This window comes from Gigantopelta aegis, chromosome 9 (assembly GCF_016097555.1).
Source record: "Gigantopelta aegis isolate Gae_Host chromosome 9, Gae_host_genome, whole genome shotgun sequence".
Taxonomy (NCBI): Eukaryota; Metazoa; Mollusca; class Gastropoda; order Neomphalida; family Peltospiridae; genus Gigantopelta; species Gigantopelta aegis.
In genome coordinates, this window is record NC_054707.1 from 46,056,870 (window position 1) to 46,072,652 (window position 15,783).

Sequence of the window (15,783 nt, forward strand, 5' to 3'; positions counted from 1 at the left end):
AAAGATGACACAAACTCACTTTTTCACTTTCTGTATCTAAAGCAGATGTGGCCTCATCCAGCAGAAGGATTTTAGGATTTCTCACGAGAGCTCTGGCAATCGCAACTCGCTGCTTCTGGCCCCCACTGAGTTGTGTCCCCTTTTCGCCAACATTCGTCTCATAGCCCTTTCATATCAAATTAACAGTAAACTGTAAATGTTTTTGGAATTTTCCACAGTTTTGTTAGACATATCATGTATGTAATTTTTGGAATTCTGAGTATAAACAAGAATTCCACAAAATTGGTCTACAGGCTGGTAGGTACTGGGTTCGGATCCCAGTCGAGGCATGGGATTTTTAATCTAGATACCGACTCCAAACCCTGAGTGAGTGCTCCACAAGGCTCATTGGGTAGGTGTAAACCACTTGCACCGACCAGTGATCCATAACTGGTTCAACAAAGGCCATGGTTTGTGCTATCCTGCCTGTGGGAAGCGCAAATAAAAGATCCCTTGCTGCTAATCGGAAGAGTAGCCCATGTAGTGGCGACAGCGGGTTCCTCTCAAAATCTGTGTGGTCCTTAACCGTATGTCTGACGCCATATAACCGTAAATAAAATGTGTTAAATAAAACATTTCTTTCTTTCTTTCCACAAAATTATAACGTCTCTCCTAACATAAACATATTCGGTGTCGTTGATAGATGTGTCTTTCAAGATGGTTATTTCAATACATGTTTGTTTTTTTAAATTCATTTTTTAAAATTCAATTAAACAAATTTAATTAAAATTTTAATTTAATTATAAATATATAAAACAAAAATTGTCACATCTATTGTGATGAACATCCATAGCTGCAACTATAAACCAAGTTTCATTGATCCAGGACTTTAATAGTTTGTGAGCTAAAAGTGAAACTTTAAATTTGACAAAAAGCAAATATATTTTGATTAAAAAATGTTGAATTAATTAATGCATTGTAATGAACATCCATAGGAACAACTATAAACCAAGTTTCATTGACCTAGGACTTATAATTTTTAACGTTCAACATTAACACAGACGTCGACACTGCTGTTGAAAAGGTAAAAACCTATATCTTGTCTTTTACTTCATAAAAGGAAAATCAGCATATACATGTACACAATGTAAAACATTTGTCTATAAAACAGCTTACTGAATGAAAAATCTCAACACATATCAATGCTTTTAAAATTCAATATTAAAATTTGCCTCTTTTCACAAAATGTTAAATTAATCTTGATTACCAGATGTATAATTTCAATCACTAATACTCTTTACTCACATCTGGCAATGATGCAATAAAGCTGTGAATATTGGCACCGCGTGCAGCCTCGATGATCTCCTGCATGGAAACCACACGCGAGTTGTCACCGTAGGCGATGTTTTCTGCAATACTCCTGTCAAACAGTATGGGCTCCTGTGATACAATACCGATCTGAGAGCGAAACCACGACAAGTTCAGGTCTTTGATGTTATGAGAGTCGAGATTCTGAAAAACAAACATGTTTGATTAACAGTAAGAAACAAAACAGACTAAGCCCACAGCTGAAGCTGATGGAAAATGGCATGTGTGTGGCACGGACAGACATAAGAGACAAGCACCTGTTATGGTTGGAAAGACAAGGACTGGGATGCTGAGGTGGACAGCGAAAGAAGTTTAAAGATAGGAGGAGCTGCCAGATCGCAAAGAAATGAGATGTAAATCAAAGGAAAGAAAGGAACAAACAAACAAGGCACTGGTGATTACACAACACAGAATAACAGAATAATAGTTTCTGGCACTCGTCCTTTTGTAGATGTTTTTTTTTTTTACATGAGTCTCAAGAAAATCAATCTTTGGAGCGAGCTTTAGCAAGCTCCAAAGGTTGATTTTCTCGAGACCAGTGTCAAAAAACCCATCTACAAAAGGACGAGTGCCAGAAATATTTTCTAGTTCAATGATTCTCATAATTATAGTATAATTATTATAAAATTCACTGCATTTTATTTTTGTACCATGACGTCACTCCTCTCAGATGATGTATGTTATGTCACTAAAAGCAATGTATGCAGTGTTACATATTACATGACGTCAGGTACTATCTTTGCTTAGAGAAGGACGTTATCAAAAGGTAGCAATTGACCAATAAAATGGGTGTATTTCCGTCTAGGGGACGTGTGCTAGACGGTTTTTCTAGCACAGCTTTCTGGCACCTTTCTAGTGGTTGATTGAACCAGAAAAGGACCGAGTGTTTAACAATTTTAACAGTGGATGAGAAAGAGGAAATCCCTCTCCCCAGTAAGAAACCAAGCACAAATAATTATACAACTTTGGAGTCTTGCTGTAGTTTTGAGTCTATACTAGCTGGGTCTGTATTATATGTAAGTCTACAAAAATTATAAATTATCTATTATAACTTGCAACATAGTATCACAATCAAATGCAAATCATGTTACCAAATGTTTTATTTAACGATGCACTCAACACATTTTATTTACGGTTATATGGCGTCGGAGTCAGGAAGAAGGGTACAACTAGTTAAGCCATTCAGTGGCAGATCCAGAAAATCCATTTAGGGGGGCCCCAATGACATGAGACGGAATGCCAAGGGAACTTTGGGGGAGGTTTGGAGGAGGATGAAAATTAATATATAATAAAATTATAACTGTCACAAAATTTAGGGGGGTGTCGCTCGCCCCCCCCCCCCCCCCCCCCCCCAGATTCACCTCTGCCACTGATCTTTTTTTAAAGAAGAATGAATTCATTATAATGATGATTTCAGCAATTATTGATGTTAACATTTGCAAGCAGTCTAATCAACACTAGCTACATACCAAACCCAGGATTACTAATCAGGAGTATTCAGCTTTGCACCATTAGTCAAGATTACTAAGCTATACACCACTGATCAAAATTACTTAGTTATGCACCAGTACATATCAGATCAACCAAGTACATGCACTTAAGGTGATCTTAGCCCTAAGATCACTTCATGGAACGGGCCCTGCACAGATCCAGACTCCACGTCATAAAACAGGGCTCAGTATTACTAAGCTATGTACCACAGATCCCGACTCCACATTATAAAACAGGGCTCAGGATTACTAAGCTATGTACCACAGTAACCACAGATCCTGACTCCACGTCATAAAACAGGGCTCAGTATTACTAAGCTACGTACCACAGATTCTGACTCCATCTCATAAAACAGGGCTCAGGATTACTAAGCTACATACCACAGATCCCGACTCCACCTCATAAAACCTCTCTATGAGCTGAACGGTTGTACTCTTCCCACACCCGCTGGTTCCTACGAGGGCCAGAGTCTGCCCGGGCTCCACGGACAGAGACAGACCCTGGAGGACCATGTCGTCTGGACGGGTCGGGTATCGGAACGTCACTTTGCTGAAACGTATTCTACTGCTGAACTGAAAGATAAGACAAAAACAAGCATTCTGAAAGTACTGCTAAAGTAATATATGTCCTTTATCGGGCCCAACAAATTTTCGTATCTCCTAAGATGTAGGCCCATAACTGTGAAAAATGGGTAAATTGCCATGAATGTCAAACTTGATCTTGATCTCAGCTGAAAGATAAGACAAACATTATTACATGTGCTAGACCATCAAAAGATTTTTCCGGCTTCTTAGCATTTTTAATCTGGGTCAAAATACTGCTGTGAATCACTAGAAATGTTTGAAAACTAATAGAAGCCAATATCTGTTGAAGAAGTAACTAGTTTGAATACTGTATAAATTTAAAGTTAAATTTAGTTTGAGTTTTTCCCAAGGATTATGAGTGAAACAAAAACAATATCTTCAAAAACAATAAAGCAAAATAGGGGCCTACAATGTAAAACAAAACTGTGTGATATACATATACCAACCATGTTAATGTCACTTTAATAACAGAGTCAAGTCACTTACATTGGTTGGTTTTCGGCCTTCTGTGGATTCTGAATCGATGGCTGGCACTTTGTCCAAGAGCATGCAGATCTTCTGAGCAGAGACGCCAGCCTTGGCAGCATCAGGAGCAAACGCACTGGCTTGACCAATCGCCATCGCCCCAAACACAATGGAACCAAACACCCTGAAATATTGTATAACATCATGTAACAAAAACAACAGTTGTACTTGATGAGCTGATTGAAAGGGAAAAACTGTTTATTTAATAAACCCCAGTACACTATATAGTAAATGGTAATTGTTTCACATGGTCTAGAATGTGAGAAGAAACCTGCTAGTGCTTCATAGCCCACCCTTTCTGATTAGCCGATAGAGGTCTTTTCCACAAATCATGGACAAAAATGGCTTCAAAGATAAATATGACCGTGACAAAACTCCAGAAAACTCTTCTGGGTTTTTTAAAAGTAGAGGAAAAACTTTGAGCTTTTCATCTAGGACATGTCTTTCTCTGTAGCTTTCTTCTAAGGAAATTTGGACATACAGATTTAAAAAAATAATAATAATAATAATAAAAAAAAATATAATAACAACAACAACAACAATAATAATAATAATAAATAACAATAATAACAATAACAATAACAATAAATAACAATAACAATAATAACTACATATATAAATGTGAGCACTTACTTAAAGACATCAACATAGTTCATTTCTCCTTCCTTCACGAGGTAGGCACCGAACCAGAAGGCTGCAGCGTAGGCAAAAAACGTGATGGCTTGAGATATCCCAAATGAGGCCCCCACCAGGTGAGCCTTCTTGAGGGCTGCGTGGTACGGAGACAGCAGCTTCTCCAGGAACAACCCGACAAACATCGGTTCTCGCACAAGGGAGGCAACCGTGCGGATGTTTTCAACGCTCTCGAAAGCAACCTGAAAACACAAGGAAATGTCTGCTTAAAGATACCTTCATGTTGGTTTTAAAAGAGTTAAAAACTCAAATTTTGTTTTGTTTAATGCCACCACTAGAATACCTTGGTTTCTTGATCATTGGCTACTGGATATCAGACATATATTTTTAGAGAGGAAACCTGCTACATATTTCCATCAGCAGCAAGGAATCTTTTACATGCACTTTCCCATACAGGATAGCACATACCACAGATTTTGATATACCCATCATGGGACAACTGGTAGGGATAGGGAAAACCCCAATCAGAGAATGGGTCCACTGATGGGGTTTGATCCTACAACCAAAGCATCACAGTTGAGTTCTCTACCAACTGAGCTAAATGTACATTGTAGATCCCATCCCTACATTTGAAAAGAGATATATTTAACAGTTTCAAATTTTGTATTAACAAGTCACTTCACATACTGTATATTAAAGGGACATACCCTAGTTTTTAAACACTAAGGCATATTTTTGTACTATTAGAGCCGTTTTTGATAACTGAAATCATACTTTGCTTAGATTTTATTGTTTATATTATCCATTTCCGTACATTCGAAGTGTTTTTGGTCATCCTAGTGTTTTCAATATCACAAAATGCATTTCTCATATTTTTAAAAACACACATGCATCTGAGAGATACATGTAACAGTTATGGAGTCGAGTTTTAGTCTATTTTTAGAGGGTATTTCACCATTTCAGTCACAGGCTCATGTTTTATTCAATTGTAACTTTGTCCAAATGTGTTTCATGTTTGTAGATTAACTAAACTTATTGTTAATTTTCACGGGTTGAAACTAGGGTCTGTCTTTTTAAAGAATTTTAAATAAATTCTAAAAATACTGATTCTAGTGGATTATCATTATGTCAAGATGCGATAACTGAAAGAGATTTTGGTAGAAGGTGTGAAATAATATGCTGAGAGAAAGCCGTTTATACGATGTTTGAAAATTATACCTTTGCGGCACCTTCCAGTGCTTCCTTATTTTTACCGGCTACTCCAGCGAGGACTTTCATCTCTATGGCACCAGACGCAGCAATAAACGGCAAAAAGGCCAGGATAACAAGGGTTAACTTCCAGCCGTACACAAATGCTATCACAAGAGCTGTTCCCATGTTGGCAATATTCATAACCACCATGCCAAGTCGTATTCCCGTCGCCTGGAGACAACAAAAAATAAACAGCCATTAGTATTAATAGAGTTTATTTACATACATGTATATTTTAATGTTACATTATACCTGTATAAAATTCATATTAATTACTTGATTGACAACTTATTTTATTTTACAAAGAACAAAAGAATTGGGCACAAGTTTGAAAAGTTTGAAAGAGGGATACAAAACTAAATGTTAATATTGTTAGTTAGGTATCGAGATTGGACCTAGGGTTAGTGTTTCACAATGGCCTAAAGTGGGGGTCCACATACAGAAGGTATGTGCAGCATCAGACAAAACACATTGCAAGTTTTAGATGGAGAATATGGAACATTTAGAACAAACAGCAGAAAACTCGCAACAGAGTAAAGATGATAAAGAAAGTGGAATTCCAGATAAATCTAGAAAATGTTCACCTCTGACCTGGAAACAGATTATACTTTATGTATGGAGTGATTTGAAGTACAATGAAAATTACACGTTTATTTATATTACATGTGTTAAGTACATTTGTGCTGATACATACGAGTTTATAGAAAACAACTGAACTTATACCTGTGACTACATCTTGATACATGTATATGGTGAAACCTCTAAAAACCGGACCCTCTGTAAACTGGAATTCCCTCAAAACCGGACATTCTTTATGGTCCCTTTTTAAATATCTGTGCAGAAGTGAACCTCTCTAAACCGGATACCTGTTAAAACCGGATTTTTTACTTGGTCACAAGGGTGTCCGGTTTAGAGGAGTCTCCCTGTAGTTACATTCTGTACATGATAAACTTGTACTTATCTCCTGAATTTGTCCCCTATACTTGTATATCACACTCAACTTGTATTGCCCCTTAAACATGCACTTATCCCCTGAACACGTACAATACCCATTGAATTTTTGCCTTCTTTTTGAACTTGTACTTACCCCCTGAACTTGGGAGGCATCTGTGGCCAGACGGGTGGTCAGTGCTCCAACATTGTTCTTGTGGTCATCAAAATAGGCAATTTCCTTTTGAAAATAATTTTTTAAAATCATGTTAACTTCACTTGAAATAATTCTACATACATGTACATGTATATAAAACTTTAAAATATTTTTTTAAGTAGCTTCTGAACATTAACAATGTTCAAAACACTTCATCATTAGTACATTATCTAAAGTCTGTTTCTCAAAGCTTATTAAGGTCAACGACAGTCACTTTTGGGACCCTAGTTTTGGCTTCATATACAATAAATAAAACATATCCAATGGTAATTTTTTGAAATGTTATATTTGACAAAAAGGTAATTTTTTATTTCTTTCATCTTTTAAAACTTAAAATTAATATTTTGTCCAGCATTATGAAAAAAAAAATACCGACCTGTAAACAGCTTTGTCTTTTTGTTATAGAAATTTGACAGGGGTCAAGGTTAGTAGACCAGTTTTTATTTTAATATGGCGAAACATTGTAATAATATAGCTAATTTTGAATTTGAATGACATCAGTATTCCAATGACATCACTTTGCATCTCCTTACAATAACCATAAACTGGGTAAATGACATTTCCGTTTTTAGGATGCTGGAAAAATTCAAATACAAAATTGCTATTGAAAATGTTTTGTTTGAACATTACTAATGCACCTGAATGTGTTTAAAGAAAATCTTGTGATTAAAAAAGTGTTCCTTTTATGAAATATGGATTTCAAGTGAAATTACGGTAAGATATGCTATATTTATTGTGTACAAAGACAAAACAAGGTTGCAAAAAGTGACTGTCGTCGACCTTAGGCCTAACATTGCAGATGTGGCTTTAGGTGTATTATCATTGCTACAAAAACAGAAAAAACCTATTTTACATCTTATGAAAAAATACTAAAACCAACTGATTTTACCAGTGTTTCTATTTCTCATATTTATAAAAACAACAACATAAAAACATCTACAGGCCTATGTAGCAAATTTTAACACCTAATGTTTAAACAATGTCCTGGGGTATCAGTAATCTCTGTTTCTGTTTTATCTCTTATTTCAGTGTCAGAGCTAGAAGATGCAGTAAGCCTAGTTACATATACCAACCTGTCTTAGCATTGCCTAGTTACATATACAAACCTGTCTTAGCATTGCCTAGTTACATATACCAACCTGCCTTAGCATTGCCTAGTTACATATATCAAACTGTCTTAGCATTGCCTAGTTACATACACCAACCTGTCTTAGCATTGCCTAGTTACATATATCAAACTGTCTTAGCATTGCCTAGTTACATACACCAACCTGTCTTAGCATTGCCTAGTTACATACACCAACCTGTCTTAGCATTGCCTAGTTACATATACCAACCTGTCTTAGCATTGCCTAGTTACATACACCAACCTGTCTTAGCATTGCCTAGTTACATATACCAACCTGTCTTAGCATTGCCTAGTTACATATACCAACCTGTCTTAGCATTGCCTAGTTACATATACCAACCTGTCTTAGCATTGCCTAGTTACATACACCAACCTGTCTTAGCATTGCCTAGTTACATACACCAACCTGTCTTAGCATTGCCTAGTTACATATACCAACCTGTCTTAGCATTGCCTAGTTACATATACCAACCTGTCTTAGCATTGCCTAGTTACATATACCAACCTGTCTTAGCATTGCCTAGTTACATATACCAACCTGTCTTAGCATTGCCTAGTTACATATACCAACCTGTCTTAGCATTGCCTAGTTACATATACCAACCTGTCTTAGCATTGCCTAGTTACATACACCAACCTGTCTTAGCATTGCCTAGTTACATATACCAACCTGTCTTAGCATTGCCTAGTTACATATACCAACCTGTCTTAGCATTGCCTAGTTACATATAGCATTGCCTAGTTACATACACCAACCTGTCTTAGCATTGCCTAGTTACATATACCAACCTGTCTTAGCATTGCCTAGTTACATATACCAACCTGTCTTAGCATTGCCTAGTTACATACACCAACCTGTCTTAGCATTGCCTAGTTACATATACCAACCTGTCTTAGCATTGCCTAGTTACATATACCAACCCGTCTTAGCATTGCCTAGTTACATATACCAACCCGTCTTAGCATTGCCTAGTTACATATACCAACCAGTCTTAGCATTGCCTAGTTACATATACCAACCTGTCTTAGCATTGCCTAGTTACATATACCAACCTGTCTTAGCATTGCCTAGTTACATATACCAACCTGTCTTAGCATTGCCTAGTTACATATACCAACCTGTCTTAGCATTGCCTAGTTACATATACCAACCTGTCTTAGCATTGCCTAGTTACATATACCAACCTGTCTTAGCATTGCCTAGTTACATATACCAACCTGTCTTAGCATTGCCCAGTTACATATACCAACCTGTCTTAGCATTGCCTAGTTACATACACCAACCTGTCTTAGCATTGCCTAGTTACATACACCAACCTGTCTTAGCATTGTCTAGTTACATACACCAACCTGTCTTAGCATTGTCTAGTTACATATACCAACCTGTCTTAGCATTGCCCAGTTACATACACCAACCTGTCTTAGCATTGCCTAGTTACATACACCAACCTGTCTTAGCATTGCCTAGTTACATATACCAACCTGTCTTAGCATTGTCTAGTTACATACACCAACCCGTCTTAGCATTGTCTAGTTACATACACCAACCCGTCTTAGCATTGCCCAGTTACATATACCAACCTGTCTTAGCATTGCCCAGTTACATATACCAACCTGTCTTAGCATTGCCTAGTTACATATACCAACCTGTCTTAGCATTGCCTAGTTACATATACCAACCCGTCTTAGCATTGTCTAGTTACATATACCAACCTGTCTTAGCATTGTCTAGTTACATACACCAACCCGTCTTAGCATTGTCTAGTTACATACACCAACCCGTCTTAGCATTGCCTAGTTACATACACCAACCTGTCTTAGCATTGCCTAGTTACATATACCAACCTGTCTTAGCATTGCCCAGTTACATATACCAACCTGTCTTAGCATTGCCCAGTTACATATACCAACCTGTCTTAGCATTGCCTAGTTACATACACCAACCTGTCTTAGCATTGTCTAGTTACATACACCAACCTGTCTTAGCATTGTCTAGTTACATATATCAACCTGTCTTAGCATTGCCCAGTTACATATACCAACCTGTCTTAGCATTGCCTAGTTACATATACCAACCTGTCTTAGCATTGCCCAGTTACATATACCAACCTGTCTTAGCATTGCCTAGTTACATATACCAACCTGTCTTAGCATTGCCTAGTTACATATACCAACCTGTCTTAGCATTGCCCAGTTACATACACCAACCTGTCTTAGCATTGCCTAGTTACATATACCAACCTGTCTTAGCATTGCCTAGTTACATATACCAACCTGTCTTAGCATTGCCTAGTTACATATACCAACCTGTCTTAGCATTGCCTAGTTACATATACCAACCTGTCTTAGCATTGCCTAGTTACATATACCAACCTGTCTTAGCATTGCCTAGTTACATATACCAACCTGTCTTAGCATTGTCTAGTTACATATACCAACCTGTCTTAGCATTGCCTAGTTACATATACCAACCTGTCTTAGCATTGCCTAGTTACATATACCAACCTGTCTTAGCATTGTCTAGTTACATACACCAACCTGTCTTAGCATTGCCTAGTTACATATACCAACCTGTCTTAGCATTGCCTAGTTACATATACCAACCTGTCTTAGCATTGCCTAGTTACATATACCAACCTGTCTTAGCATTGCCTAGTTACATATACCAACCTGTCTTAGCATTGCCTAGTTACATATACCAACCTGTCTTAGCATTGCCTAGTTACATATACCAACCTGTCTTAGCATTGTCTAGTTACATACACCAACCCGTCTTAGCATTGTCTAGTTACATATACCAACCCGTCTTAGCATTGTCCAGTTACATACACCAACCCGTCTTAGCATTGTCTAGTTACATATACCAACCCGTCTTAGCATTGTCTAGTTACATACACCAACCCGTCTTAGCATTGTCTAGTTACATACACCAACCCGTCTTAGCATTGCCCAGTTACATATACCAACCTGTCTTAGCAATGTCTAGTTACATACACCAACCCGTCTTAGCATTGTCTAGTTACATATACCAACCCGTCTTAGCATTGTCCAGTTACATACACCAACCCGTCTTAGCATTGTCTAGTTACATACACCAACCCGTCTTAGCATTGTCTAGTTACATACACCAACCCGTCTTAGCATTGCCCAGTTACATATACCAACCTGTCTTAGCATTGCCCAGTTACATATACCAACCTGTCTTAGCATTGCCCAGTTACATATACCAACCCGTCTTAGCATTGTCTAGTTACATACACCAACCTGTCTTAGCATTGTCTAGTTACATATATCAACATGTCTTAGCATTGCCCAGTTACATATACCAACCTGTCTTAGCATTGCCTAGTTACATATACCAACCTGTCTTAGCATTGCCCAGTTACATATACCAACCTGTCTTAGCATTGTCCAGTTACATATACCAACCTGTCTTAGCATTGCCTAGTTACATATACCAACCTGTCTTAGTATTGCCCAGTTACATACACCAACCTGTCTTAGTATTGTCTAGTTACATATACCAACCTGTCTTAGTATTGCCCAGTTACATACACCAACCTGTCTTAGCATTGCCTAGTTACATATACCAACCTGTCTTAGCATTGCCTAGTTACATATATCAAACTGTCTTAGCATTGCCTAGTTACATATACCAACCTGTCTTAGCATTGCCTAGTTACATATACCAACCTGTCTTAGCATTGTCTAGTTACATACACCAACCTGTCTTAGCATTGCCTAGTTACATATACCAACCTGTCTTAGCATTGCCTAGTTACATATATCAAACTGTCTTAGCATTGCCTAGTTACATATACCAACCTGTCTTAGCATTGCCTAGTTACATATATCAAACTGTCTTAGCATTGCCTAGTTACATATACCAACCTGTCTTAGCTTTGCCTAGTTACATATACCAACCTGTCTTAGCATTGTCTAGTTACATACACCAACCTGTCTTAGCATTGCCTAGTTACATATACCAACCTGTCTTAGCATTGCCTAGTTACATATACCAACCTGTCTTAGCATTGCCTAGTTACATATACCAACCTGTCTTAGCATTGCCTAGTTACATATACCAACCTGTCTTAGCATTGCCTAGTTACATATACCAACCTGTCTTAGCATTGCCCAGTTACATATACCAACCTGTCTTAGCATTGCCCAGTTACATATACCAACCTGTCTTAGCATTGCCTAGTTACATATACCAACCTGTCTTAGCATTGCCTAGTTACATATACCAACCTGTCTTAGCATTGCCTAGTTACATATACCAACCTGTCTTAGCATTGCCTTAAATGTAGGCCTAGTTACATATACCAACTTGTCTTAGCATTGCCTTAAATGTAGGCCTAGTTACATATACCAACCTGTGTTAGCATTGCCTTAAATGTAGGCCTAGTTACATATACCAACCTGTGTTAGCATTGCCTTAAATGTAGGCCTAGTTACATATACCAACCTGTGTTAGCATTGCCTTAAATGTAGGCCTAGTTACATATACCAACCTGTGTTAGCATTGCCTTAAATGTAGGCCTAGTTACATATACCAACCTGTGTTAGCATTGCCTTAAATGTAGGCCTAGTTACATATACCAACCTGTGTTAGCATTGCCTTAAATGTAGGCCTAGTTACATATACCAACCTGTCTTAGCATTGCCTTAAATGCACTTTTTCTCAGACGCAAAGTCAGCTCTTCGCCCGATTTACCAAACATGAATCCCTGTAGAAACAAAAATTGTGTAAAAGAACTTAAAATGTGTCAGTTGGATATTGATGATCCCAAACCATTTTGATGTAAACAGACAAATTACCTATTTCACCAAATTATCCAGTGAATTTGTGAATGGACCATTTGAAGGGATTAACATGGCTATTGCAAACAAATGGCCGCAAATTTAGTTGCAATAAAAAGTAGCTCTTATTTTAAAGTAAAATTTATTTTGTTGGAATTTGTCCATCAAGTTATTTACTGCTGAAAAGGGAGCTAACTCCCTATAAATTCAAGTCTAACAGAGTCGATTCCTGCATCTAGACCCGAATGCCAGATCATGTACTCCTGCCTGTATGCAGACTTGCTTCCCTTAACAGACCAACTGAAGTAAGGGGTAATCAATAAAGTATGTCCCGGGTAGGGAACGTTTGGGAATTACGTACAAATATTTCTAACAGGAAAATTGAATAATTTATGCAAAAAAGAGGTTGACAGAAAAAGCACACAAAACTCTCATATAATATGTTCATAAATGCTACAAGTTGAATAAATGTAAAGCCAAAATGTTCTAAAATTGATACAAGCTATTTGTTATTGATATGTGTTCAGTTTACCTGTAAAAGGTTGGTGAGAAACGCCAGGAAGGCCAAACCGACGAGGAGTAAGCAGAACATACTAACAAGCCGCTCCTGTTCCTCAAGAGTCTTTTGAAATACCTGCAAAACAACAAATATATACTGACATTATCACATGGCGTTTGTTGGACACCAAGTAAGTAAGCAAGCAAGCAAGCAAGAAAGTACATGTAACTAACTAAAGAAAACAAGAAACAAATAAACAAACAAGAAAGAAACAAACAAACAAACAAACAAACAAACAAACAAACAAACAAACAAACAAACAAACAAAAATATAAAGAAACTTTATTTGACAACATTGTCAAGGCTTTATATCTTAAACATACAATTCAGAAAACCAGAGGAATCTAACAGATCAGGGTTTTTGACTGACAATGAACTTGAAATATGAAATTACAGAGTGCATCGGTACAGGTGAAGTGTATCGTAATACATATTATTTAAAAATTTTATCATAGTATATCGATAATACTATGCATCCCAAGTACAAATGGTCAGTCCACCAAGGGTGAATCAACTATAAACCATCAACTCTTGGGTGAATCAACTGTATAAATCATCAACTCTCGGGTGAATCAACTGTATAAATCATCAACTCTCGGGTGAAGTTTCTAGAATTGCTCTACATGTACATTCAACCTCGCTGAACCAAACAGAAAAGGAAAAGGCTACTTGACAGAACAGAAGACAACGTAACAGATAAATTAACTCCACTGAGAGGATTCGAACCACTGACTCTTAAGAATGAGAGTCCAGTGTTCTATCAACTGAGTTATAGGGAAATTCCCACAAGCTACTGCCAGCAGGAGGACTTTATACCAAAAGACTTTAAATGTGAGAAAGGGCTGGATGCACACTTCAGGGGAAAAAAGCCTAAATTATTTACAAATGGATACTTACACCAAGAAATTCACTGAAAATAACAGCAAACGCTGGCTGCATGCCTCCGTTGATGAGCGACGAAAAGCAGCCAAATAAAATGAACGGCCATTCCGGGCCATTCATCTTGATGATTCGTCTGAACGGGGCCGCAGGAACTTTCTCTTCTTCCTGTCAAAGGAAAATAGACATTCAATCACACTGAACCGAATTTACAAAGCTTGGGGTTTTTAAACGCAGGTATTTAATGATTAAATATGTTTAATGTTTCTTTGACTCACTAACTCCTTGTCAAACAAATAATTTAATGATTAAATATGTCTATTTATCTTTGACCGACTAACCCAGTATAAAACACACATTTAGAGCTGAATTTACAATACCTGCTTTTGTCTTAGAATGCTTAAACTATTTGTTTGATACTGAGTTAGTGAGCCAAAGAAAAGGAAGACATATCTAATCATTAAACTATTTGTTTGATACTGAGTTAGTGAGCCAAAGAAAAGGAAGACATATCTAATCATTAAACTATTTGTTTGATACTGAGTTAGTGAGTCAAAGAAAAATATGACATATTTAATCATTATGGACCGAATTTACAAAGCCCGTTTAGACTTACACGTGTGTAACTTCATACATTTACTATGGTTAAATGTCTGCGTTTAAACAAAATAGGCTTCGTAAGTTTGGCCTTAACTGTATCCTCCATACATAATGTATTTTTAGATATGCCTGTTCTTATGCGAACCTTCTCTTTGGTTTCAGTTGCAGACATGCTTCTCGCCACTTTCTTGTCTTCACTGGACAACATACGTTTCAGTTCAACAGGTCGTTCAAGTATCTTTATAATTTCTTCCTCATCCTCTGGAAATAGATTTTCAAATCCCCTTTAAGTAAAAGTTTTAAAATCAGTGTTGTGCGAGACATCCAAACTGTTGACAAATTAGTTTTAAAGGTAGTACTAAACCAAATAACTTCCAGCTGGGTCAACTGTTGATAGAGAAGTGAACACCACAAGTGCTGTGATTGGTGATAAATGTGAGTGTGTTGGTTGCTAAAAACGTTTTTACCTGGGCAAAAAATGTATGTAATTTTATTTCATCTAGTACCACTGTGTCAAGTAGCCTTGTGCTTGAAATATGTATGGGGTACCTGTAAAAAAAAATACTAAACTTTTGTGCGGAACTAGGGTAGTCATAGACGCTACCTAATATCTCAGAAATGAGCAGCTTGACAGAAAACAAACCGAACCAAAATGATAACGGTCACGTGGTATACCAACGTCTGTGACATTGAAATGGAAATATCCCGTCTAAAAATAGATTAGACCTTGTCTGCTCAACGTTTTTTTCTCAAACGTGCATCCGTTTTTCAGAAATACGAAAAATGCATTTTGTGGTATTACAAACACCAGGATTACCAGGATTACCAAAAA

General features: G+C 37.2%; 1 protein-coding gene across 2 annotated transcripts in view; it reads right to left on the reverse strand.

The window, feature by feature from the left end:
• The window catches only part of LOC121380844 (ATP-dependent translocase ABCB1-like), a 72,338-nt gene that overhangs the window by 6,114 nt on the left and 50,441 nt on the right, over nucleotides 1-15,783 (reverse strand). For both annotated transcript variants that reach the window (XM_041509834.1, XM_041509833.1), the window contains 11 exons: nucleotides 15,097-15,212; nucleotides 14,370-14,519; nucleotides 13,446-13,547; nucleotides 12,763-12,840; nucleotides 6,919-7,002; nucleotides 5,799-6,002; nucleotides 4,581-4,822; nucleotides 3,909-4,071; nucleotides 3,219-3,410; nucleotides 1,285-1,491; nucleotides 20-166 (listed from right to left, as the gene is read on the reverse strand). In XM_041509834.1, coding sequence (XP_041365768.1) covers nucleotides 20-166; nucleotides 1,285-1,491; nucleotides 3,219-3,410; nucleotides 3,909-4,071; nucleotides 4,581-4,822; nucleotides 5,799-6,002; nucleotides 6,919-7,002; nucleotides 12,763-12,840; nucleotides 13,446-13,547; nucleotides 14,370-14,519; nucleotides 15,097-15,212 — 1,685 coding nt within the window. The remainder of the gene's footprint in view (nucleotides 1-19; nucleotides 167-1,284; nucleotides 1,492-3,218; nucleotides 3,411-3,908; nucleotides 4,072-4,580; nucleotides 4,823-5,798; nucleotides 6,003-6,918; nucleotides 7,003-12,762; nucleotides 12,841-13,445; nucleotides 13,548-14,369; nucleotides 14,520-15,096; nucleotides 15,213-15,783) is intronic.